Raw genomic sequence first — 25,323 nt, forward strand, 5'->3', positions numbered from 1 at the left:
CTCAGTTTCATTAAGTTTAACTTGATGTACTTAAACAACCAACTTAAAAAAAAAACTATCTATATCTAAATTAATAGTTGAAATCGATTTAATTGAAATACCTGTGTCCTTGTTGAGGGTAAAGAAATTGGATCCTCCATCAGGGACAGTGTGATATGTCACTTTACCATTTGCACCAGCATCTGGGTCGTGAGCCGTTACCCTGACAACAGAGGTCCCGGGCATGCTCTGTGTGCTCAAGCTGACGGCGTAGTTCACAGGGTAGAATGTAGGTCTGTTGTCATTAATGTCCACCAGTGACACCTTCACAGAGGCGGAGGATGTAAGGCCTCCCTACGGGAAAATATCATATCATATTACTAATGATAACAACAACAGGAGTGTAGATAATGTCACACTACTGTCTAATCTGTCTGGATGATTTTGAGTGTTTAATAATGCAGAAGAAAATGTCACAGTGGGATATAATTGCCTTTCCAGATTATGAGGGGCCAGTGAGCTGTAGTATATAGTGTAGTGGACCTTTTTGCTCATCAGAGCCAGCATTTTATGGCTGCATTAATAAATGAAATGGGAAACAAAGCCGGCCACTGCTAGCAGCTTGTAAAGGGAAATAGCACGATTGTGTGTTTGTGTGTATTTATATGCACAGCAATGTGCCCCTGGGACACTGCGTTTTATTGCCTTTTCATTTAGAGAGTTCATGATTGCTGTAACTGGCAACTGAGAGAAGACAGAACTGAGCAGGGCATGTGATTGGGCATCTAGGTGCTAAACGATAGAACTTACGGAGTTTTTTTAAATCAACCTTTATGCTTCTGAAGTGAGGCTTTCAACTCTCAAAACTGGAGTGTATAATTTTCCAAATTGAACAGGTTTCTCAAACACTTAAAAAGCGCATTAAATGTATTAATGATCAGCAATTTTCCAGGTGTTCTCACACTTTTGGACCCTAACAAACAATCAGGGCTGGCCCGTCGCATAGGCGAAAAAGGCAAATGCAAGGGGCGCCGTCCATCCATAGGGGTGACCAAATGAGTTTTTTTAATAATAATATTTTAATTAGGGGTGCACTATATTGTCAAAATATAATTGATATCACATTATAGCTTTTATTATAAAAAATACCAATGCGCTGCAGTCTTCAGAGTGATGTGTTAGAGTGCAGCCCATGATATGCAGCGCTTCACTCTGAAACTTGCAGTGCATTTATTTATTAGCTGGCAAACCACCAAAATAAAAGACTGATAAAAATGCTAATCTTAGAGAAAATTTCAGACAGCAATTGCATCTGTTCACAATCTACGGAGTATGAATTTAGATCTGTTCTATGAAAAAGTTTAGATGGCATTTTCCTTTCATCTTGCCTCAGTATAATGCATTGTGTTTTCAGTGGTAATAAAGGAAACAATGCATCGCTGCTGTTCCTTAAGCGCCACCTGCTGACAAAGAGTGAATTTGCATTTTCATTCAGCCCATCTGCTGTTTGGTATGTTTTGTGTAGCCTAATTTCACAAAGCTAAAGTCAGACCATTATGTTTTAGCTTCAGGCTTTTGAAATGACCGCCTAATTTAAATCAAAATATAGGCTAATAAAGCAACTAAACATATTCTTCATGCACTCATATTTTCATTCATATTTATTTTTTTGCTAAAATACATTAAAAATCAGTATTAGATTCTGTCATGAAAAAAATTAAGCTCACTGCATCCCTAAATTTATAAATATTTGAAATGAAGAAAGTAAGATTTAAATGTTAGTATTCTAGGCCTTTGGACGATGGAGTTCTCTAAATTAAATAGCTAGCTGAGTTAATGTCAGTTTATTTTTTTTTTTTTTGTGCAACAGTCTTATTTATTTCATATGTAGTTTGTTTCGTTTCATAAAGCTATTCCGTGTGGTTGATCGGTGGTGGAATTAGAAGGGGCATCGGCTACACTTCGGTTTTATTTAATTTTATTAATTTTGTTTTGTGCTTTCGTCATTTATTAGTTTGCTTTTATTAGGTTTTTTTATTTTATTTTATATACTGTAGCTTTAATTTATTTCTATTTCAATTTTAGTTTTAGTCATTTTAGTACTGCACCTTTACCTTATTTATTTCAATTGCAATTAGTTGCTAAGGGAACATTTCAAAATAATGTAATTTAATTTTAATGTAATGTAATGTAATTGTAATGTAATGTAATTTAAGTTTAAGCTTTTCATCTAATATTTATATTTTATTTCTGCTTTATTTAAAAATTCTACAGCTACTATTAAAAACAGAAGTGAATGGGGCATGTTTTAAAATACTCATGGTTTCATAAGTGTAGCTAAAAGATGTAAACAATGTGCAAATAATATGAGCGTTGACATGATTTTAATTTTAAAAACGTTTTTAAAAGTTATTAGCATATTTACAATTCCGTTGCCTTGACAACATAACACCAAACACCTTTAAATGTACTATGAGAACAATCTCACAGCTCAAAAAAACACTAATTTTAACAGACAAATTAATGTTTTCATAACATTATAGGCTTCACATTTCTGGTCTCCAAGAATTGGTCCCATTCACTTCCACTTGCCAATTTTGTGACAGTCTACATTATGCCACAAATGTTGATTGAGCTTAACTTGTTCTGAACAGAGAATATTCCTATTAGAGGCAGGTACAAACTCATTCCCTCACCCCATCTGTTGCAGTCACAGTGAAGTCAAAACTGTCTGATCCTTCATCTCGATCCAGAGCCACACTGGTGCAGATCTGTCCAGTCTCCTTATTGATGGTGAACTGGCTGGGTGGAGCACTAGTGGGCCCGGATCCAATAGAGTATGTAATGGCCCCAAATGACCCACCATCTGCATCGCCTGCTTTTACCTGTGGAGCACAAACACAGAGAACGTTGTCAGAATTACGGTCGCCTGACTTCCTAAACCAGAGAATACAAGAAGATCAGATTCAGAGATCTTAATATGTTTTCATTAAAATAATTAATCAATAATGCTGAGACTTCAGTATGGTCCCATTAAATAACGAAGACACTCCAGACAAAAATCCCCATCTCTTTGTATTTTCTTTCTCTCTGTCCTCTAGCTGATTGTACCATGGATTTATTGCCAGCCGGTCTGTTCTTGGCCGCACCTGTCTCATCAATCTCTCACAGTGGAGTGGGAAAACAAGAGAAGAGTGAAGAGAAGAGAAGTGTCTCCACTCTCCCTGCTCTTGAATGCCTGGGTGACTGTCTATGTAAAGAGGGCCACTCTTTCTGAGAGATGGAAACTCTAAGGAGTAATGTGGAGGAGGTAACTGAGCATTAGCTTTTTGTGGTGAAGGACGAAACAACTGATACAAGCGGAAAAATCGGGCCTTGTGTTCTGGAAGAGCTATGGCCAAGTTATAATGACATTTATGTGAGGACAGAAGCGTAGATTCATCAAATACATACCATATGCAGCCATACAATATTGAAAACATTATTTTTTAACCAGACTTTTAATCAAATAAATGCATCTTGGTGAGCAAAAGGAATTCTTACAGATGTTTAATGCACAGTTAAAATATATCTAAAACAACTAAGGGATCATATACAATCAGCTGGTCATTATTCAGTATATAAACCCAGACAGGGTGATCAGGGGCCTCGTATCACCCTGAATGGGTTTATTTTGCGATAATAACTGACTGTGCGTTATCCTCCACTGCTACTTATCAAATAAGTAAATAAATGGAATGAAACATCGATTTGATTTGACATTATTTCATTAGATACAAGACTAATACAAGACTGCAGAATGATACAAGAGGCATAAAATGTGGTTGCCGGATGAAACATACAATTATAATTTAATGGTCATTATACAGATAACATTTGACTTGAATGCAGCAAGTGACCAGTCAGAATCAAGCATTCCAGAGAACCATGAAATGCAGAAATAAGGTTTATTAAAAATGCTATTTTGAAGCTAATAAATCAGTTGAACTCATAGTACAGTTAAAAGAAACCACAATCACATTTTCACACACACCACCACAGATAATCTTCTTATTGTCACGCCCATATAACTGCAGCTGTACAGCTGATTCACATTACAGTCCTGACATGGTAAAAACAGAGGAGAGAAGCAGTGCCGGACTCAAGAATCTCAGGCCTTTATTCAACAGGGCTCCTGCTACCGGAAAGGTTGAGGTTATGACCCCTCAACTCCACTTTAAGTGGTGACCTCTGTCCCACCATGACGCACTCTGTAAACAAAATTTCTTTGGTGGTCTACAACCATCCCGTTTCATAATGTTGCTTCGTGCCATTTATGAGGATTGTGAAAAACTTTTTTTTTCATGCGATCCAGAGGATGTGACATCTGGTCAAAATGGCAAGGTCAGGGAACTTTTCTTTATGGATCCTGATGTTTTTAGTTTTTTTTCCCTATATCCATATATCCTATATACCGTATATATATTTTAAGCAACTGTGATAATTATTTGTCCTGGGATGCTGTGGTAGCCAGGCCTCGCTGTGGATGATTTGATCAGGTGTGTGGGGTAATGGGGCATGAAGATCCAGAGGGTTGAACAAAATCTGTGTGTTTGTGAGGTTTGGAGGTTGGCGGTCACCAATCTCAAGCTAATATGAGACCATTTTAAAGAAACTTCTTTTGTTAAATGGTGCAGGTAAAAAGCACGATGAGGACCCTCTGGGTGCTGAGGGGTGGAGGTCTTATGTGCAGGGAACGAATACACAGCACAGTTAAGAACTGTAAATAAATAAAAAATAATATAAAAAAAATAAATATAAACAAATAATTCAATAATAATTTAATAACATACATGTGAAATACTTTTGTATGTATTAATCTGAGTATTAGACAAACATCCATAAATAGAGTTTGTACATTTCACAACAGATAAAAAGAAGGCTCGCAGAATGAAAGTGGGGCGTCTATATTTTAAAGCCTTACAGTATTTCTGCACACGTGCAATAATCTTCCATTCTGGCATCAATCAATCTGACAGTACTGTCGAGAGGCAGAATTCCCATCTGCATCACACCATCCCTTATTCACCAATAAATTAAATGGCGGACTCTGAGGGTTTCTCAACGTCACGCGCAACAAATCACTAACTCGCTATGCTTTTCACAGCTGATCAATACTGTCGAGACACACTCCGCCCAAAAAAGGAACTAGAACGTTCAACCACCACTTAGTCTTTCTAATATTACTGAACTCTACAGTTAAACTAGAGACTTGTGTGAAAGCACTGCAATAATTCTGTCTGGATGAAGCCGTGCTCTGCCATAGAGACTCATCCATTCCCTATCCAAAACTTCTCTTGGGACAAATGCTCCCGGAAAATAGGACTTAACACCATATGCTGTAATTCATCGCTTTCTTGAACTGCAGATGTCTCAACTCTGATTAAAGGAGCAAATCTGGAATTGAAGGGTTGCATGTACTGTATGATCATGTGGTAGATGTTTTCCGTTAAAACCTCTTAAAAACTGGTGCAATAAATCATGAGTCATAAAACAGCAGTTTCACATTAGTTCAGATTAGTTACATTTATCATGACCTACATAACTGAATTTATCTCAGCAACCATAGTGCAATATCTTCTTTCGCCTGGTGCCACCCCATTGCACTCCAAATTATAAAGTAAGACCTCGACAGGAAAAATTACATCCCAGACAAGGAAAAAATGCAACTACAAAACACATTCAGCAGATTTTGTGTGCTATTTAGATTTCTTTTTAAACTTTTTCAACATGCATTAAACAAGCTCTAATATAAACATATAAAATACCATTGGTGTGTGCTTGCATTACACTGTAAATGTCTTTTGGGATCAAACTGTCTGAACTTCATAAATTCTAGTAGCCTTTTCAGTTATTTCAAGTTGACAAATGTTTATGTATGAGTAATTTTATACAGCAAACAACAACAAAATTGCCTGAGGGTTTTGGTAACTGCATTTTTACAAGACGAATAAATGTTTGTTATTCTATTCCTTACAGTCCCTAGCATGTGGTCTAAATTATTAATCTTTGAGTTTATCTCTTGCTAGCATCCAATGTCAAGAGGTTGATGCTGTAATTTATCTGCGTTTTCACTGAAGGCAAGACATCAGTTTCAAATGCACTATGAACCCACTGACCCAAACACATACAAACAATTTCAGACTATACAACAGATCTATTACAGTTCACTGCTTGTCCAACAGGAAAATTTGTGTTATTTTTTCATCTCTCAGCAAACTTATAGAGTTTCTCGCCAATGCACACAACCCTTGATATCTGTAATTCAAGATCACCTGATTAATCTCGGATTTCTCATTTTGTTCCCAATGGAATCTGCTTCTTAATATCACAAGGGTTAGAATAAGTAAAATAAACTGAGAGAATCCATTACTACAAGGTCTCAGGCCTATATCAAGATAAGCAGACATGCTTTGGTCGTGATTAATTGAGAGCTAATCTCTGGATGTCCTTTCCTTCACGTGACCTTTTTGCCGATCCTTTTTAAAGAGGTGAGAGGCTGTGAGTGGCAGTACATTTGATTCAAGATGAAATCATGCCTATTTCCAAGCACTATCATGTATATTTTGAAGTTTAAATCTAATCCCTGTATATCCAGATCTATGCTTTTGTGAGGCACAGCAAGCAACTTGGTTATTTAAAGTGATAAAAATCATAATTTGTAATAATAATATTATAACATTGGACCCCACTTTCACTGAAGGGTCAAAACACTTGAAACATTCTTAAAAATATTGTTTTGAGAGAAAATAATACTAAAACAGAGCAAAAGGAAGAAGGCCATATGTACAGCAAGATTCTATGTATCTATATCTCAAAAAGTTGCTTCCGTTAACCAAAGTTATTTTAAAATGGACTACTTTGCCAAACGTTTTTTCAATAACATTTTTTAAGACGTTATTGATATTTAGATCAATATTTAAAAATATTTACAACATTTTAAGGATTCAATATACTGTAGATCTAAAGTGTTTTTCCCCCAACAGCCTGGACTCTGTTGATATAGATTGGTTAGGGAATTTAAATATTTTAAAATAACCCGCTCCCTTGGAAACATGAAAAATGGATGACGGATCATGAAAGATCAATACAGCTCATAAATCTAAACCCTAACTCATCCTGTTCAATATATCGTTTACCACCACAGAGATGATGTTTCAAATAATTTGTCAATTGACATTCATTACATGGACATGATTTCAAAATAATAATAATAATAATAAAATACTACATCTATCAACTCATAAATTAACTTTCCTATTCAATATATCATGAACCACCACACCCCAGACTAACCATCAACAGTCTTATTAATTAATTTCAAGCCTTTACTGAGATACAGTATGGTGTTATGAAAGCCAGAGAGAAGCAGTGCCTCCCACACTATGGCAAATGGCAGTTCAAAGAGGAAGTTAGTCTCGCACTCATATCCAGTGCTAAAATATGAGAAATTAAATCCTTAAAAAATCCATAAAAAATAGAAAATCCATAAAAAACATAAATAAATAAATAAAAACCATGCAAAAGCACAAGCCCAGACACAAACTAAATGAGAAAGAGAAATGCTTCCAGAATCTTTTATGAATGAAAATTAATTACTTCCAGAACACACTATTCTGCCATTAAACGTTCTGGACCGGGACAGTCCAGAACATTCACTAAACTGGCAACAGATGAGAGCAGACAGATTCCAACCACTTCTCTTCCTCAATGGGTCTATGTCTCAACAACTGCTAACCGCAATGGCTAATTCCACTCAGCGCTGTTTGTGCAACATGCTGCACCTTTAAGAAGATTTATGGGCAAGAGCTTCTCACTCCTGAGGTCCTGAGCTATGCATCACTACAGAGAATATAAAAGGCTGTATTTTAGTGGTCTTACAATGAAGGAAGGGTACAGTGTGGATGTCTTTCCTCCCAACAGATATTACAAGATGCTACGAGAGTCTTATTTTCCTTTTACAAGTTTGTGGGATCTGGCCTTAGTCTTCCTTCCAGACTTGTGTATGCTTTTGAAGTTAATGCAATGCTTCTTGGTGGCTTCCAATTTGTATTTAATGGCATACGTATATAAAGCACAAACATGTTATACATAATTCTTTCTTTTGGCAACTGAGGTTTGGAAACATTCACATGCGGGGATAATGTGCTCAATGGACATCAGAGGGTATTTTGGAAGAAATCTTTCTGCCTATTTCCAAATTTCTGGCAAAGTCTGAATTCATTTGAAGAAACTGTTTGATTTTTCTCTTATATGGTCACTCTTCTTCTGTATGAATTGTTTATGTGTATCCTAAAATGCAGCCGAAACACATCCACCTTACTCTTCCAGGCATTGTAAAGTGGATTCATGTGATTGCTTTGATGGAGCCTGGGGACCAATCCCGTTAAATGCACTCTGATTATTATCCCTGCTAGGCCTCTAATGAATGTGAGAGAGCATTGAGTGCTTAAGTTCTCTCAGATCTGGCCAGAGTTCCTCATCAGGTCTGGCCAAGGACAGTAACTCATCTACACATGCACACTGATTATAACCATTTTAGAAAAAATCCAGAATGTCATTACCATTTATGAGAGATGAGCATGTCAAGGAAAATATTTAATCTACTGTATAAGGATACATAAGGAAAACTATTTTATGACAGGATCAGTGACAAATAGGAATGTCCAAGAAAAACAAAAGACTTTCTTAGAACATTTCACTCTACCGTTCAAATGTATTGGGCCAGTCATTTTTTTTTTTTTTATTCAGCATGGACATATTAAATTGATCAAAAGTGACTGAGGAAAAAAGAAATTTATAATGTTACAAAATATTCCTAATTCACATAAATGCTGTTATTTTAAGCTTTCTATTCAAAGAAAAAACATTAAATAAAAAAAAAAACATTAAGCAGCACAACTGTTTTTAGGAAGAAATGTTTCTTAAGCACCGGATCAACATATTATAATGATTTCTGAAAGATCATGTGACACTGAAGACTGGAGTAATTAATTACATTTCAAATGCATTAAAATAGAAAATAGTTATTTTAAACTGTAATTATATTTCAAAACATTACTGTTTTTACTCTATTTTTAATCAAATAAATGCAGTTTAGGTAAGCATAACAGGCTTAAAACTTTTGATGGTGTTGTATGCTGGTTACATATGACTTTGAAAATATATAAAAAAGCAAAAAAAAAATAGTACTGTTTATTTCTTTCCTAATAAATAATACAAATTATGCAATATTACTTAACTAAAACATAAAATAAAATTATTCTTTGAATGACATCAAGACATCATAAAGTCAGTTTCACCCTGAAATGTTTTGGTTTATGCTTAAAAAAAATGAATTTTAATACAGAAATTTAAAACCTGTTTTATGTGTATTCAAGTCATTGTATTAACATATTAAATGATGCAGATAAAACCCATCATGTCAGTGACCAAAAAAACAAAATGTCAATGGTAGCTTTACTAGGCTGACAAGCGAGGTAAACTAGTATAATTTACCCAAACAAGATATGTTCATGCAACAACATTCTTATCAACCAATCAGTGCCCTGTGATTTTAGGGTTATAGCACTGTTTAATATAAAAGTCTTAATGATACTGTAAACAATGCTCTACTGTAAAAACATGTTCTACCAAGGTAGAACCAGGAGGGCAGTTCTACCATTGCTTATACTTGAAGCACATTGTTTATGTCATTTCCTATCCATAATTTAATTACCTATTGATTTATTGATATTACCTCTGGAAATGCCTCGACCTCGAGTGGCATGAGCTTCACATCTCACGGTAAACGATCCCAGCACATAGGAATAGGGAACGAGGATGAGGGTAGGGGGTGGGGAGGAAAGAATGGAATAAACATGGCTTCATGGCAACTTCCCCTCTCGCTGTCTCCTCTTAGATAGTGTGGTCTTGATTACGCAGCCGCCCACAAACCCAAACAACATTAGTGCAGCATAAACTGACCCTAATATATAATCTACAATGCTTTTGAATGCAGTCGCCACAGTGACAGCAGCAGCTCAGTCATACGCCGCCTCATGACAGCTATTTCAGATGAGGGAGGATGGGTTGAGTTAGAGAGGAATGGTAGGGACAGCCTCTCCGGTCTGGGGGAGTTCAGTGGATAAGCATGATCTGTCAAAGCCCCATAAACATGGGCAGACAAACGGTGGTCTCCCCCAAAACATGAACGTGTGCTCCATACGGTATCACTTTGACTTGAACGCACAGCACACAGGGAGTCTTTTTGCTTATTGAGTTATTAAGGTATGCAGGCCTCAGGTAAATCATTCAGAACCCCAAGAGAAGAAATTAAAAAGTTTACGTGGATGTCAATTGCAGTATCTGTAAGACTTATTTTTGGACTGTAGAGAGCTAATGCGTTACCCTCTGTACCATGACATGATTCTTCTTAAAGGGACATTTCACCCAAAAAATGGAAATTCTGTCATCATTTGATCACCCTCATATCGTTTCAAATCTGTATGACTTTCTTTTCTTCAGTAGAACACAAAAGATGATATTTTGAACTGTTTTTGTCCATACAATGAAAGTCAATGAACAAATAAGACTGGACCCCGCTGACTTTTATTGCATAGACAAAAAAAGCAGAGACATTTTACAAAATATATATTTTTGTGTTCTACAGAAAAAATATAAAGCCATACAGGTTTGGAACAACATGAGAGTGAGTAAATGAGGATTTTTAGATCAACTCTCCATTTTAAAAAGGGGTAATAAATAAAATCCAAAGATTGGCAAAGTTGGTGACCTCGAGTTTCCAGACTCTCAAACTATAACAGCAAGATTTGTAAATGTTATAAATAATTTCTGCCACAGAGTAAATCACCAGCATCATGAAGGGAGACATACTCATCTGTAAGTTTACAAATTACATACAAGTATCTGTAAAGCATAAAGCCACTTTGTGAGAGGAGTATGCTGACGGTCACATTTTTCAACCATTGCTGACTAACAGTTGATAAGACATGGTTTAGATTTCAGCATACATCCTAAAACATGAAAAATATGGGTTGAACATCACAAAACTGAATTCTATAATCACATCATACTGTCTTTGTAACTGTCCATGTGAATTGCCATTTGTGACCTGATTTACTTTAGTTATGTAATTCTAAACGATGAGAGAATATTCAACAAGAAAAAACTAAAAACAAAAGTAGAATTCATTTAATACTTTGGGAGCTAATCACGTTCATATATACCAGAATGTCAGACTGAGTATGAGTGTTCAAAAATAATGGCTGATTAACCTACCAATCAAATTTTGCTTGTTTGTTTGGTTGTTTGTTTTTTACTCTGCAAGGATACATTAAATTGATCAAAAGTGACAGTAAAGACATATATCATGTTACAAAACATTTATATTACAAATAATATTCTTTTGACATTTCTATTTATCAAAAAATCAACTAAAATTATTTCCACACAAATATTAACCATAACAACTATTTTCAACATTGATAATGTTTCTTGAGAACCAAATCAGCATATCAGAATGATTTCTAAAGGATCAAGTGACACCGAAGTAATGATGCTGTAATGATGCTGAAATTCAGTAATGATGCTGAAAATTGCCATCAAAGAAAAAGTTACATTTTAAAAGATATTCCAATAAAAAAAATTAAAATAAAAGTTATTTTAAATTCTAATAATATTTCATGATGTTACTGCAGCCCTGGTGAGCATACATCTTTAAAAAATATTGTTACAAATCTAACTGAACCCAAACCTTTAATGAGGTAAGATTTTTATTTTAATGAAAGTTTATGAAGACAAACTTTCTTTATTTGAATAACATGCACTAATAAATCATTCATGTAAAGTGTACATTTTGATTTCACATTGATTTAGTTTAATTTAGGGAAAAGGGACTGTTAATTTAGCTGACATATCCTGCCGTGTCTAAATGCACCACCTGCAGAGGTACCGTATTTTCCGGACTATAAGTCGCACTTTTTTCATAGTTTGGCTGGTCCTGCGACTTATAGTCAGGTGCGACTTATTTATCGAAATTAATTTGACATGAACCAAGAGAAATGAACCAATAGAAAACATTACCGTCTCCAGCCGCGAGATGGCGCTCTATGCTGCTCAGTGCTCCTGTAGTCTACACTGAAAACAAAGAGCGCCATCTCGCGGCTGTAGACGGTAATGTTTTCTCTCGGTTCTTGGTTCTAAATAAATGCGACTTATAGTCCAGTGCGACTTATATATGTTTTTTTCCTCATCGTGACATATTTTTGGGCTGATGCGACTTATACTCAGGTGCGACTTATAGTCCGAAAAATACGGTACACACAGCCTCTGGTCATTCTTGGGTCATGACCCATGCAGCTTTTAATGGTCAAGGTCATAGGTTATGAAGATTTCGACCACCACCTCGACCCCTGACCCCTGACTGCTAAGCTGCAAACCCAATCCTTTCACTCCATCTAAAATGAGCTGTTCATTTGGACTGCGGCACATGCCACATAGCCAGACAATGAGAGACCACCTGTTATCTTTAAATACAACTCATGCACAAACTTCTGTGGCCTCCACTCATCTCTTTTCATAGGAGCAAATAAATTCAATTAGGAAGGGGGATACCCTGAGGCATGATGTCACTTGCTTTAGTCAGAGGATCAGGGGCTCAGCGTGACCTCATTAAACTGTGGAAAGCTGTTACACGTTGGCTTCATCTCCATATACAAACACATGCTTGCTTTGTAAGTTTGGGGTGAAACATCCAACTAATTTCAGTGTCATGTGAGTTCAGTGGTTGTGTTGATCAGACAGGACACATACGAATCATGGAGGTCATGAGATTGCGCTCCATTCAAGCGTTGCAAATTAAAACTGTGTGAAAAGTTAAAAGTAGAGAGAGACCAGGCAAGTCACATTCATAAGAGAGGATTATGGGAACACAATGACAGTGACAAAGGCTAAGGCATGGATCCTGACCTCGTGCTTTTCTGAGAGAAATCCCAGTGTACATAATAAATTGTTTAAAAAATGTATATTGGATCTATAATGAATCTTTTTAGAAGTAATCATTTAAATTCCATCTGTCTGAACAAGAGGGAATATATTTGGTCAGTGCATGTGTCAGTTATGCACAAAACAAGTACTGAAAGCGTGCAAACAAATTACGAACAGGTAAAAATTTAACATATATTAATTATATCATTTATGCTATTACTGAGGAAGTTTTTCTATAACTTGCTAAACGTCCTGCCTAAAGATTGGAGGGGAAATGGAGGGAAAATTATATTATAGTTTTATTTTGTAGTCATTTGTGGAGGAAATGCTTAAAATGCACTTTCCGAAGTCGAAAAAAGAACTCCGGCAAATCTGTTTATTTTTTGCATCAGCTGAGTGAATGATTCAACAGAACAAAACCATACCGGTGATGAAACATGCAGAAAGGGTTAGTGAATGATTCAGATCTTTTTAGTGATCGCAAAGATTTAAATCACTTGGATGAAACAAAATGCTTCGTAGCATGAAACATGACCTGTTAAGCACAAACTGGAACAGTTAGAGCCATATGTTTCAATCGTAACTGAGAAAGTTAAAGAAAAATGCTAACAAGAACTATTCCCCACGTGTGACTGAATCTAGGTAAACAATTCTTAAGAAACAGTCAAATCTAAGCTCCATAAGAAGATAAAAACAAACATCTGAGGACTGAAATCAATTACCCGAACCCAGAGAGAGCAGGCCGATTCTACATCATTTTCCTATCTCATGTAGCTAATGACTCAGGTCTTATCACCACCCCAGCTCCATAAAAGATGGAAATCATTTAAAACCACATCCCTTGACTTTGTTCCCATAGTTTCACCACAGAAAAGAATAATGTCTACCGACCAACTTTTTGAGATTCATACCCACTTCATTCCTTGCATTCCTCTCGGTTTTCTACTACATCAACACAACTTCAAGTTTCCAGAAGTCATGGGACCACCTACTGTAACCTATGAGGTCAGTTCAAGGGCCGGTCTTTGAGTTGCAAATGCGTGTAAGATGTTTCCAAGCATTGTGGGTTGTTTCTCTGCTCCTTGACTGTGACAGAAATTACTTTAATAAGTGTAAATATGAAGTTCAGCACAATTTCACAACTAGATCCCTGCTTTTGCGAAATGCCCTTTGATGTGGTCTTACAACAGACGTACTGCACAGACCATCTTAACCATAAAGAATAATTGAAAAGTTTAGTGAAAATGACGTGACGTGTAGCCAAGTATGACATCCCATACTCGGAATTTGTGCAAACACAGAGTAAGCAGTGAACAGTGGGTTGCAAGTCTGACTCTCTAACTATTAGGCAAATTAATTTATGAATAAACTAATTCATAAATAATATAAAAATACAAGTTCTATACAGTATAAAATATAAATCAGACTATATATAGTAATAGAATAGAACAAAAAATATAGCAAAAAGTTATATATTTATATCAAAAATATATATTTAATTACAAATATTATGTATATGTACCATAAATTTATATGTACCAATATAATAAAACACATAAATCTTTAGGGTTGATTCAATGTAAGGAAATATTTTATATCAACATTTTTCAGGCCTTAATAATAAATGGAAATATTTAAATATTACTAAAACATAGCAATACATAGAAAATGCCACATAGGGACTTTGATGAACATTTTGAAATGATCATGCAAATTAACTTTGGAAGTGATTTGCTGAAATGGACGGAATGAATTGATTCATGGAAATGAATTGAACTTACCAACTCTAACGTTTTCTTCTGATATTAACAATTCTTATATTCACAATGTTTATTATTTTTTATATGATTAATGTTTGATATATATAGCCCAACCATAAAGCTGATTTAATTTTTACTGGTGTTCATGTTGGTTGTACAGTGAAGGAAGTTATATATAAATATATAAATATAATATATAAATATATAAAATATATATATATATAAATAACAAAGAGGGTGAATGAATCCATACTTTAACAAGGTTGAGAGAAAGGTCACAGGCAAAAATGCTGTTCAAAATTCACTTATACAATGCAAATTTAGAGAGAGAGCAGGAAAGAAATAGAGAAAGAAGGAGTAAAGGGGGAAAATAGGAGAAAAAAAGGTGATTAGCAAGCTGAAACGGGGGGAAGGGAGAGAGAAAGCAACCCTCCTGAGAGTCTGCTTAGTGTTAAAGCCTTGAAAAACATTTGAGCAGAACCTCACCAATATGTCTAATGGGAGCCATATTGAATTAGGCCAGTGTGAACACACACAGCAGATTGTAGAAGGTGACTCATGCACACTTTTATGAGCACAGAAATCACAATAAATGCTGGCCAATTGATAGCTGACAACATGTGTAAGCCGGCAAAATCCAAGGTTACAGTGACATATTGCTCTCAGTCGAACAATAACTGGATTTTGCTTTTGTAAGGGCGCAGTATATTTCACTTAACCTGATTTACACTGCATTGGCCGATCAAGACCTTTGTGAGTGTGGAACTAGAAGCGATGTTTGTTTATTCTGGACTTCATTCATTCATTGGAAACCAAGATTTCAAGGGTTAAAATCCCAGTAAGGGTCAGAACAGAGATGTGTGAACATGAATCAATGATCAGGACCCTGGGGAACATTAACTGGAGGACATAGATTAATGGAGGAAAGAGAAAAGGAGAGAGAGAGACAGATGAAGAGATGAAAGATCTCTTGAAACAACGTCAAACAATAAGACATTCCTTTTTACACTACTAAAGCTCAGTGTTAATGTATACACTGATGGTGGAACAGGGCATAATTTATTTGAGCTATCTTGTACCAGAAAGGAGTTACAGAGAGAGTTATGGAATCAGAGATGGTACAGAGAGAGAAATCTAGCCACAGTTGATTCAGAACACATTCCAAGCAGGTTACGGTTCCTGAGGATAACAAAACAAATAGAACTCTTTAATATCTCAGTTGTTTCTCAGCAATAGCAAAGACATTAAATTGAAAGCAAATGAAGAGTTATAAAATGTCATGTTATTTTATTTTTTAACTTGATATTTTGTTCTGTTTTAATTTGATACTTTATTTGATTTGTATTTTAAATTTAAATGTAATTTTGTTTTATATTTTTTTCATTTTACGTTATTTTATTTTACATTAATTAACATGTATTCCATATTTTAAATGAATTTTTTGTATGATTTACTTTGATTTTTATTTGGTATTACTTAAATAATATTTATATTTTTACGTTTTATGAGATGATCTTGTTTTTGTTTGATCTGATCATTTGACAATTTTATCAAGTTCTATATTCTTACTGTATGTGAGCTATTGATTCATTCATGTCTATTTTAGGAGAAACATCTGATACTGAAAACTTAATGAAATCCTCTGGGCTTTCAACACACAACCTTTGAGCAGTTAAATCACTCTCTCCCTCTACACTCAGTCGATTTGAAAGAGTAACTGAAGTCATTATCTCTCTGGCTATAAATTACAATTGGATCTGAACGTTTAGCCCCCAAAGCCCCCGCCAATGCCCAATCAATCCCCAACTCCTCATATATGCACCTCTTATATGCTCCAAATGGGGGATGTGGGGGGAAATTCTAACTTGTAAAGCACCTGTTACCTCAGGGGTGCCCTGTTGATGTTGTGAAAGGACTTCCGAGGAGCTCAGCAGGGGCACACAAACTGAAATAAAGCTGCTGTCCGGATGTAACAGTTACAGTCTCGCTGTCTAAGACTAAGCACCAGCCTAGTCACAGCCTCTGGACACGGACGAATGGGATCAAAGCAAACCACGATGGTTTACACCACACACTCAGCAGATAATTAAGTCTCTCCCTTGTGGAAAACGGGTTATAAATTATCAGAGTGGTACAGCACTTCCTGCGCACCCATATGCATCCATAATAAAACTTACAAGAAGCTTTAGCATATAAATTGCTTGCAGGCACAGACACACACCCTCCCACACACACAAACATCCTCCAGACAGCGCACACTATCATGGTCCCACTTGCACTCTATTTTCATCACTTTTGGCTACCTAACGCTCTGGGAATGGCCAAGAAAAACAAGCCGGCTGAGTGCAAGATCAGATGAGTGCATGGGTCAAAGGTCATGAGGCTCCAGCTGGGACGTAGAGAGTCGGGCTGAGAGCGGAGCGAGAGAAAGATGAGTAACATGCGTGCACAACCGCACGTGTTTGTATGTGCGCGCGGGTGCGAGAAACAGCCGAGGGCACGTTAAATCAAGACCTCAACCTTAATAACTCAACCTTAAAGCGCACTGATTCAAGCTGAGCCTGCATTTCAGAAGGAGAAATTAAAGCAAAATGAAAGGTGTAATTCTCATCTCTTTGCACAAATTGTTATTAGAAAACATTACCGGAAGAAGCTTTTATCTGACCAATGTTTGACATCAGTCTAATTGGAATCGTCCCCTGAGGACCAAACCACAAAACGTTGCCTCCACTGCCAACTCTTATTACCACACAAATGGGTTCACAACAAACGCTAAAACAACCACAAAGAAATTTCTGCACATTACAGATGTTTCCCTTTTCAACACATATGGTTAAGAAATATTTCTTCCCACATGATTAATAGGATAATGTTGTCTGTAAACATAAAATATTTCATAAAAAAGTATTATTTTATAAATAATTATTTTCACAAACACACACTTACTAAATATATGCATAAATGTATACATACATAAACATATATTACATATGTGAGTGTTTATATACATTTCTGTAAAATAAGAAAAATATAATTATTTTTCCTGTAAATAATGGTGTTTTTAGTGTCTTTTGATGTTCATGAAAGTTTTCATTTGATTCACTAATAAATGTGCACAAATTGGAATATTCAATGTGTTATTATTATTCAAAAAATAAAAACACTATTCAAATTTTACTATGTCCACTAAGTGCAGGTAAGTGCAGCTGTACCCAGAGCTTATCTGACTGTGAAATAATCTTGAGACATATGTTTCCTTTAAGTTTCCTTGAGGGAGAGTGGTTTAAGAACAGAAAACAAAGCACTGTAAGAAACTCTGCTTAGCACACCGCTATCTTTGTGTCTCTGGAATATCTGTGTCAACACATTCTTACTGTTATCAGACTGAGGAGCCAACTTTCACCCGAGCATGTGGATAAAATAATGTTTTTCTCAACATTAACATGATGTGAGACAATATAAACATGATAAACACTGACCAACTCAGGTGTATATAAAGTGTAAAAAATAAATATCTTCCTCATTAATTGCCATTTTAATAAACACATATCAGAATATTAGTTTGTTTATGAGCCAAAATATTTGAATACAATATAAAAAAAAAGCTCATCCTTAAGATTCACTAAAGGAGGAAAATGGAAGTTGGAGAGCAGAAGAGAGAAAAGAAGAGCTCCTAAATTATCCAGCTGTAGACTGTCTATAAAGTCAATGTCTCATAAAAGAGATGAGGAGCATGACATCATCCTGACCTCTATTACAAAAGATGCCATTTGAGGCTCTCACACTGTCTGTTTCCTTACATTTATGATTAACTCAAAAGTTCCCATCTCAGTACTTCACACCCACAATTCTGAACATATAAATCCCTTGTAGATTTTAAATGGCCTCTTTCCATTTAACTGTTTAATTTGTGACGGGTTTGAATAACTGGCACTATAAGTCCTATTGTTTCAATTATTAAGTATATCTAGCTGTCCTTACAGCCCCTGCCAGTGTTAGTGCTGCCCGTGTCCTTTCCAATGGAAATGAAACCCTCTTCATGCTCATGCCTCTTTTCACACAAATATACATAATCGCAGAATTAATCCTTTCGCAAAACTGTTGCTTTATGAGTCCCATTGTAACAAAACACATCTGTTACAACACTGCAAACAGAGCCAGCCATCACACCAAACTATGTAGACATAACAGAGACCCCCTCTGCAGTCACTTCTTGGGATGGGACCCACACTGGGTGGCTGTTCGTTTCTCGCACCTGTTGAGTCCCCACAGCACCACCACAATTATAATCACTGACACACAGAGGAGATGAAGTGTGATCGAGGTAGGAGATATCCACAGATCAACGCTCTCTCATACACATTCCCACATGTGGAAAACAAACAAGGAGTTAGGGAGCATGTTTTGAAAAAATGAGAGAGAGTAGAGCAGATTGTGTGTGCCAAGCCAAGGAGGATGAGATTATCTTTGAATCACTGCCTCTGAGCTGCCAACAAAATAAAAGACTTCCAGTCAGGGTGCAAAGCTCTCCTTAACACATGGCATGTGCGGTCAAACATAGCTAGCAGGAAGGTGATCAGCTGATCAAAGTCCTCTAAAGTGGATTTGGGTTTCAGGGTGGGCTCTGAACAGATCAGATGAAACTTTAAGTATAATACTTCAGTATTTAGGAGAGCTGTCTCAAGGCATTTACCACTGTGGGCAAACAAATGAAAGAATTATTTTAAAAGTGCCATATAATGCATTGATACAATATTTTAAATTGTTCTCTGATGTCCCCAGAGTGTGTGTATGTGAGGTTTTATCTCAAAATACTCCACAGATAATTTTTAATAGCTTCTTGAAATTGCCACATTTAGGGTATGAGCCAAAACGTGTGTGTGTGTGTGTGTGTATGTGTGTGTGTGTGTGTGTATGTCCCATTTAAATGAAAATGAACTGGTGCTCCCACCTCCCTCCCTTCTCATAAGAGTGCAGTGCTGCAAGAGTTCATGCTCGTGGGCATACCACCGGGGTTATGGTTTAACTGGTGGTTACCATGTTACTGATCCTCACATTGCTTCCAAATGCAATTCTGGAAGCACGTGAAGGCAGCATTACTGAAAACAGGCAGAGAGACAATGGTAGCTTTAGCAACATTAGCCTTACAGAGAGCCAAGAAGCTCTTTTGGAAAACAAAATATGATGCATGAAGCTTACTTTGTCTGGAGTCTGGATGTTTGTGAACGAAGCATTATGTTAGAATGCATCTCATTCTTGTTTCTGTGACGGTGCATCGGTTTCGTCATGAGGCGCGTGGTTCGGAGCGCGGTATGACTGATGCATCAGTTCAATTCAACTTTACTCCAAATATATGAACTTAAATTAAATATAAAGTTAAATACTTTATATTTAACGTGTTCGTTTATGTCCAATATTAGTGTCAAACTGTTGAACTTTAAATGAAATCTACACTGATTTTCACCGTTGACATTTAGACTGATAACTTCCGTGCGCATATGCGGCAAATGTGTCACAGGATGCGCGATATGACAGTTGCGTCCGACTATATATGAACTAGCTGTTTTAAATACAGTATTTTTATATTTAATGTTAGTTTATCAGTATGTTTGAAAGTATATTTTTTTGATTATTTGTTATTCCATAGGCTCTCTCTCGCACACCTGCGTGGTTTAAAACACCAAATAGTTATGCTATGACAAGAACAAAGAGTCTCTCTCTTGCTCCAACCATTCAAGATGTTATCGTGCATCGTCAATCTCACGGGCTGACGATATGACGATCTGAAAAATGACCATATCGCCCAACACAAATATGTATATATATATATATCTCACTGTAATCTTGGAATTAATCTAGATTAATCTAGATTAAAAAAGGCTCATTTGAATTCTGCCAAAGGAATTCAGAATATGTTTGCTGGCTAAATAAAATATTGACTAAAAGTAAGTATTTTAGATCGGGTCTCTCAAGACCGGTGGTGCATTAGACCAGGGGCTCATCTCCTGTTTCCAAAATGCGTCACAAAGTGCTTGAGAAAGATGTAAATGAAATCCACATTGCACAAGGTGCAAACAACCTTACGCCTGTTTCACACATAATCCATCTGCAGTCCGTATGCGTTGCGTAACACGGTTGCGGTCCATCAGTGTGTTTCAGGAGCGTTGCGTCTGCGTACAATGAGTATGAGTCCGTGCTGCTTCAGCACCACATACGTAACGCACACGGACTGCATACACACTGCAGACGGAGTATGTGTGAAACAGGCGTGAGTCTTGTCGAGGTTTCCATTGGGAAGCTTCTTAAAAAAAAAAAAAAAAAATTCCCTGAAGCAAACCCGGCGGCTTCAGCTGCATCCGTGTTAGCACGTCACATTTACAGTATATATATATATAGAGAGAGAGAGAGAGAGAGAAATGAACCAAGAGAAAACATTACCATCTACAGCCACCAGATGGCGCTCTATTCTGCTCAGTGCTCCTGTAGTCTACACTGAAAACAAAGAGCGCCCTCTCGCGGCTGTAGACGTTAATGTTTTCTCTTGGTTCTTGGTTCTAAATAAATGCGACTTATAGTCCAGTGCGACTTATATATGTTTTTTTCCTCATCATGGCGTGTTTTTTGGACTGATGCGACTTATACTCAGGTGCGACTTATAGTCCGAAAAATACAGTATGTGTATATATATACATACATACATACATACACACACACTAATAGTATTATGTTTAACATTATTATTACTATTACTAATGATAAGAAACCTGCAAATAGTTGTTTCTTGTTTGATTCTTTTTCTTTCTTTGAGGAATATTTATTTTGTTTAATTAGATGTATAAACATTTTAACCCTTTTTTTTACCTTATTTTACAAGCAAAAATAAGATAATTAATAACCAAGTATAAGATTTTTTCATACTTTTTCATACTGGAAAACAAAATAAATTGTTGCAAAACACCATAACTTGTCTTTAAGCTCAGAATCTGCACTCACAGGCCAAATACACAGTGAATACACTGTAAATACACAGTAAATACACAGGCTAAAACAGACAAAGTACCAAAACAAAAAAGGAGCGATAAGAACTGGCTCTAGTGGTATTGTTCAAAAACAGCTTGTTATGACTCTTTGGCTCTGAGTTCCATCTGCAAAAACAAAGCTACTGTGAATGGGAACAGCTCTGCATCTCCTTAATATTTTGCTTAAAAGCACAAGACAAAGCAGCATGTTTCAAATGAACACTTCCTTCCAAAAGTCTCTGCTCCTCACGTCCTGTGAACCTCTTTTCCTGTCCCAGGAAAACTCCCGGAAGTGAAAGTTCCGTCTGCCCCTTCACTGACTCCCAAGCTGCACGTACTTCCAGCCTACAATGACCCTGTGGGAGTATCCGTGTGTTGGTCAGCGTGGTTCATACCTCACAGCCGTGAATTCCAATTATGATTTCATTCATAATCAAGCTAACATATATAACAAGTTCTTACGACTTCTGACTCAGGATGAAACTCTCTAGTTGTCCTCTCCAGATTGTTCCCAAACATATCCCTCTACGATCTGTAATGCAGAAACCAATCTTATGTCACCTCTCTGAAATGTTCCTGAAAAGGACATTACTGCAAGACACTTCTTAACATTCTCTCTCTATCTCCTGCCATCTCTCTTTTTCCTACAGAGTCTACAGATAAGAGACAGAAATCCTCTAATCAAGCTCAGCTGGCAGTCTGTTGCGGGGTCATCTTCAACTCAACACTGGGTATGAGATAAAAGGCAGAGAAAAAGCTTGTGAGCAAGAGAACTCGTGACAAGACACCCTAGTGTTCTTTCTTCAGCTGCTTAGTACTGATGCGATATAATCACAGCCTCATACAGCTATGACTTCTGAAGAGCTGAACTCACTTTGTTTGCTTTACATGATAGTCATATGAAACCAGGGTGTTGTACTGTAGGTGTCTAATCAACCTATTTTGATTGGATAATTTGAATTAATTCTTTGATAGCACTTTACAAGGTTCAATTCTCTGACATTAGTCAGTGCACTATACCAGCGGTTCTCAATTCCAGTCCTCGCAACCCCCTGCTCTGCACACTTTGTGTGTCTCTCTCAATACTTCAGACGTTTGTTCAATTCGAACATAAGTACCCTGCGAAGTGGATGTCACAGGATATTCCGCAATGATTGCAGTTCGAACGAACGTATATGTTCCATTCAAAGTGCATTGAAGTGTGCGAAAAATGAATTTAAATTGTATTTATTTACAGAAGTTTTTGATGTTACATGCTGTGCAGCGCAAATCCATGAATGAATATTCCAAAGTGAGGTAAACTTCAACAGATTTTCCCTGCTCAGGGAGTGTGTGAGACATATATATGTGTATATATATATATATATATATATATATATGAATGAATACTTTTTTTTACCGGTTTTACTGGCAAAACTAAGTTGTCTTAACTTTGACTATCAGCTTTGTACACAGGTGCAGAGATTACTAATTTGAAGGATGAAGTTACCCAGAACATCTTTAAAACCAAAGAGCCTTATAGTTTATGAAACTGAAGATGCACAGCTACATACCAACCAGTTACTTGGGTCTGACCTGCTGACCTCTGGAGCAGGGTGACAACAAAAATGCAAGTTTAACTAATGTCCCAGGATTGACAGAACGTAAGAGGGTCAGAACATCTCCATCCCTTTGAAGAAAACAAATGTGAGCACATTCCACTTGTCAATTCATTGATTTCAATATCAATCGCCCAAAACAATATATATCTCAACAGTATTATAACTCTGAATGACATATCCAGCTGGTTCTCACGTCACTACAGTCAAATAAAACAATGTTGAGGAAATAGCTGCCAACTTCTGTGAACTTCACAGCTTTTCCATCTACTGCAGTGGAAATGGGATTGAAGAGACTAACGTTTATGGAGACTGGGGGGAGTGGAGGGGTGGCTTCAACATCTCTCTCCAGAGAGTCGGACTAGCACAGGATGAAGAAACAACATAGCCTAGTAAATTTCTACCTTAAACATTTGGTTCCCTACAGGCCTATTCTAAACCGGGCCGTCAGATTGGGTTAGCCACCAAATCCAGAGCACACAATGGCCTCTGTGTGCATGAGGTTAGTTAATAACCCAGCCATCTTCTCTCTCTAAATACATGCATGCAGACACACATACTAGAATTTTTTTTTTCTCATTACAGTCTTTTGCACATATCGATAGGGTTCTGCCTTTAAACAGTTTCTGCGATCAAGTACAACTATCAAACAAATCAGGATTTATGACCCAGACTGGCCAGGAACAATATTATAGTGGTTTCTTCTGTAAATGTCAAGTTAGTTGTGTTGCTAAAGCTAACTACGTAGGGAATTACTCGTTGAACACACAAAATGTAAATTTTTAGTGAATAAAAAGTCATTATTGACTGAAAATCTTGATGGAATCTCATTAGCATTTCCATATATTAAATTCTAATCAGCCTTATGACACATTAAAACCAATACCACTGTGCAGTTTTGATGTCAAACCTTACTTGATGCAGCATATTTAAATAAATATTTGAATATGGCAAGAAGGGTAATTTTTCCATTAAATAATGACTTAAATATTCACAAAATTGAATTTACATTTTTGGTAATTTTTGACAAAGCACTATGGGAATAATTATCTCATAAAGAGGCACTATATTCTTGCTAGGCCCATCTGTTATCAACTCGACAACCTTTGTGTCAAGGTATAAACAGATCAACACAGCAAGTTTGTTTAAGCTCATGTGTAGCCTTGGCCAAGCAACTCTCTGACCTCTCCTTATCGGAGAAAGAATCACAGTCTTAAGTTATTAATCATTCTCTCATGGAACAATAAACAAATCCATGGTCCAAGTTTTGCAAAAGTCCCAAAAATTCGACCCTATGTTTGGCACACTTCGTTATGTTCCTAACAATTAGAAAATAATATTTGTAAGTTAAAGGGTTAGTTCACCCAAAAATAAAAATTATGTCATTAATGACTCACTCTCATGTTGTTCCAAACCCATAAGATCTCCGTTCATCTTTGGAACACAGTTTAAGATATTTTAGATTTAGTCCGAGAGCTTTCTGTCCCTCCACTGAAAGTGTGTGTACGGTCTACTGTCCATGTCCAGAAAGGTAATAAAAATATCATCAAAGTAGTCCATGTGACATCAGAGGGTCAGTTAGAATTTCTTGAAGCATTGAAAATACATTTTGGTCCAAAAATAACAAAAACTACAACTTTATTCAGCATTGTCTTCTCTTCCGGTGTGATATCCGGTTCGCGAACGAATCATTCGATTTAACGGGTTCTTCTTAGTGAACCAGTTGAACCAGTTCACCAAATCGAACTGAATCGTTTTAAACGGTTCGCATCTCTAATACGCATTAATCCACAAATGACTTAAGCTGTTAACTTTTTTAATGTGGCTGACACTCCCTCTGAGTTCAAACAAACCAATATCCCGGAGTAATTCATTTACTCAATGAATGTGAACTATCCCTTTAAATCCAACTGAAAGTTTTGGGGGGCACTGGGTTTATTT

General features: G+C 36.5%; 1 protein-coding gene across 1 annotated transcript in view; it reads right to left on the bottom strand.

Moving 5' to 3' along the window:
• Positions 1 to 25,323, bottom strand: part of LOC132132129 (protocadherin-16-like) — a 109,757-nt gene that overhangs the window by 19,239 nt on the left and 65,195 nt on the right. The window contains exons 3-4 of the mRNA XM_059544414.1: positions 2,676 to 2,864; positions 102 to 333 (exon numbers count right to left, since the gene is read on the bottom strand). Of these exons, the coding sequence (XP_059400397.1) occupies positions 102 to 333; positions 2,676 to 2,864 (421 nt within the window). The remainder of the gene's footprint in view (positions 1 to 101; positions 334 to 2,675; positions 2,865 to 25,323) is intronic.

Source organism: Carassius carassius, chromosome 49 (genome assembly GCF_963082965.1).
Source record: "Carassius carassius chromosome 49, fCarCar2.1, whole genome shotgun sequence".
Taxonomy (NCBI): Eukaryota; Metazoa; Chordata; class Actinopteri; order Cypriniformes; family Cyprinidae; genus Carassius; species Carassius carassius.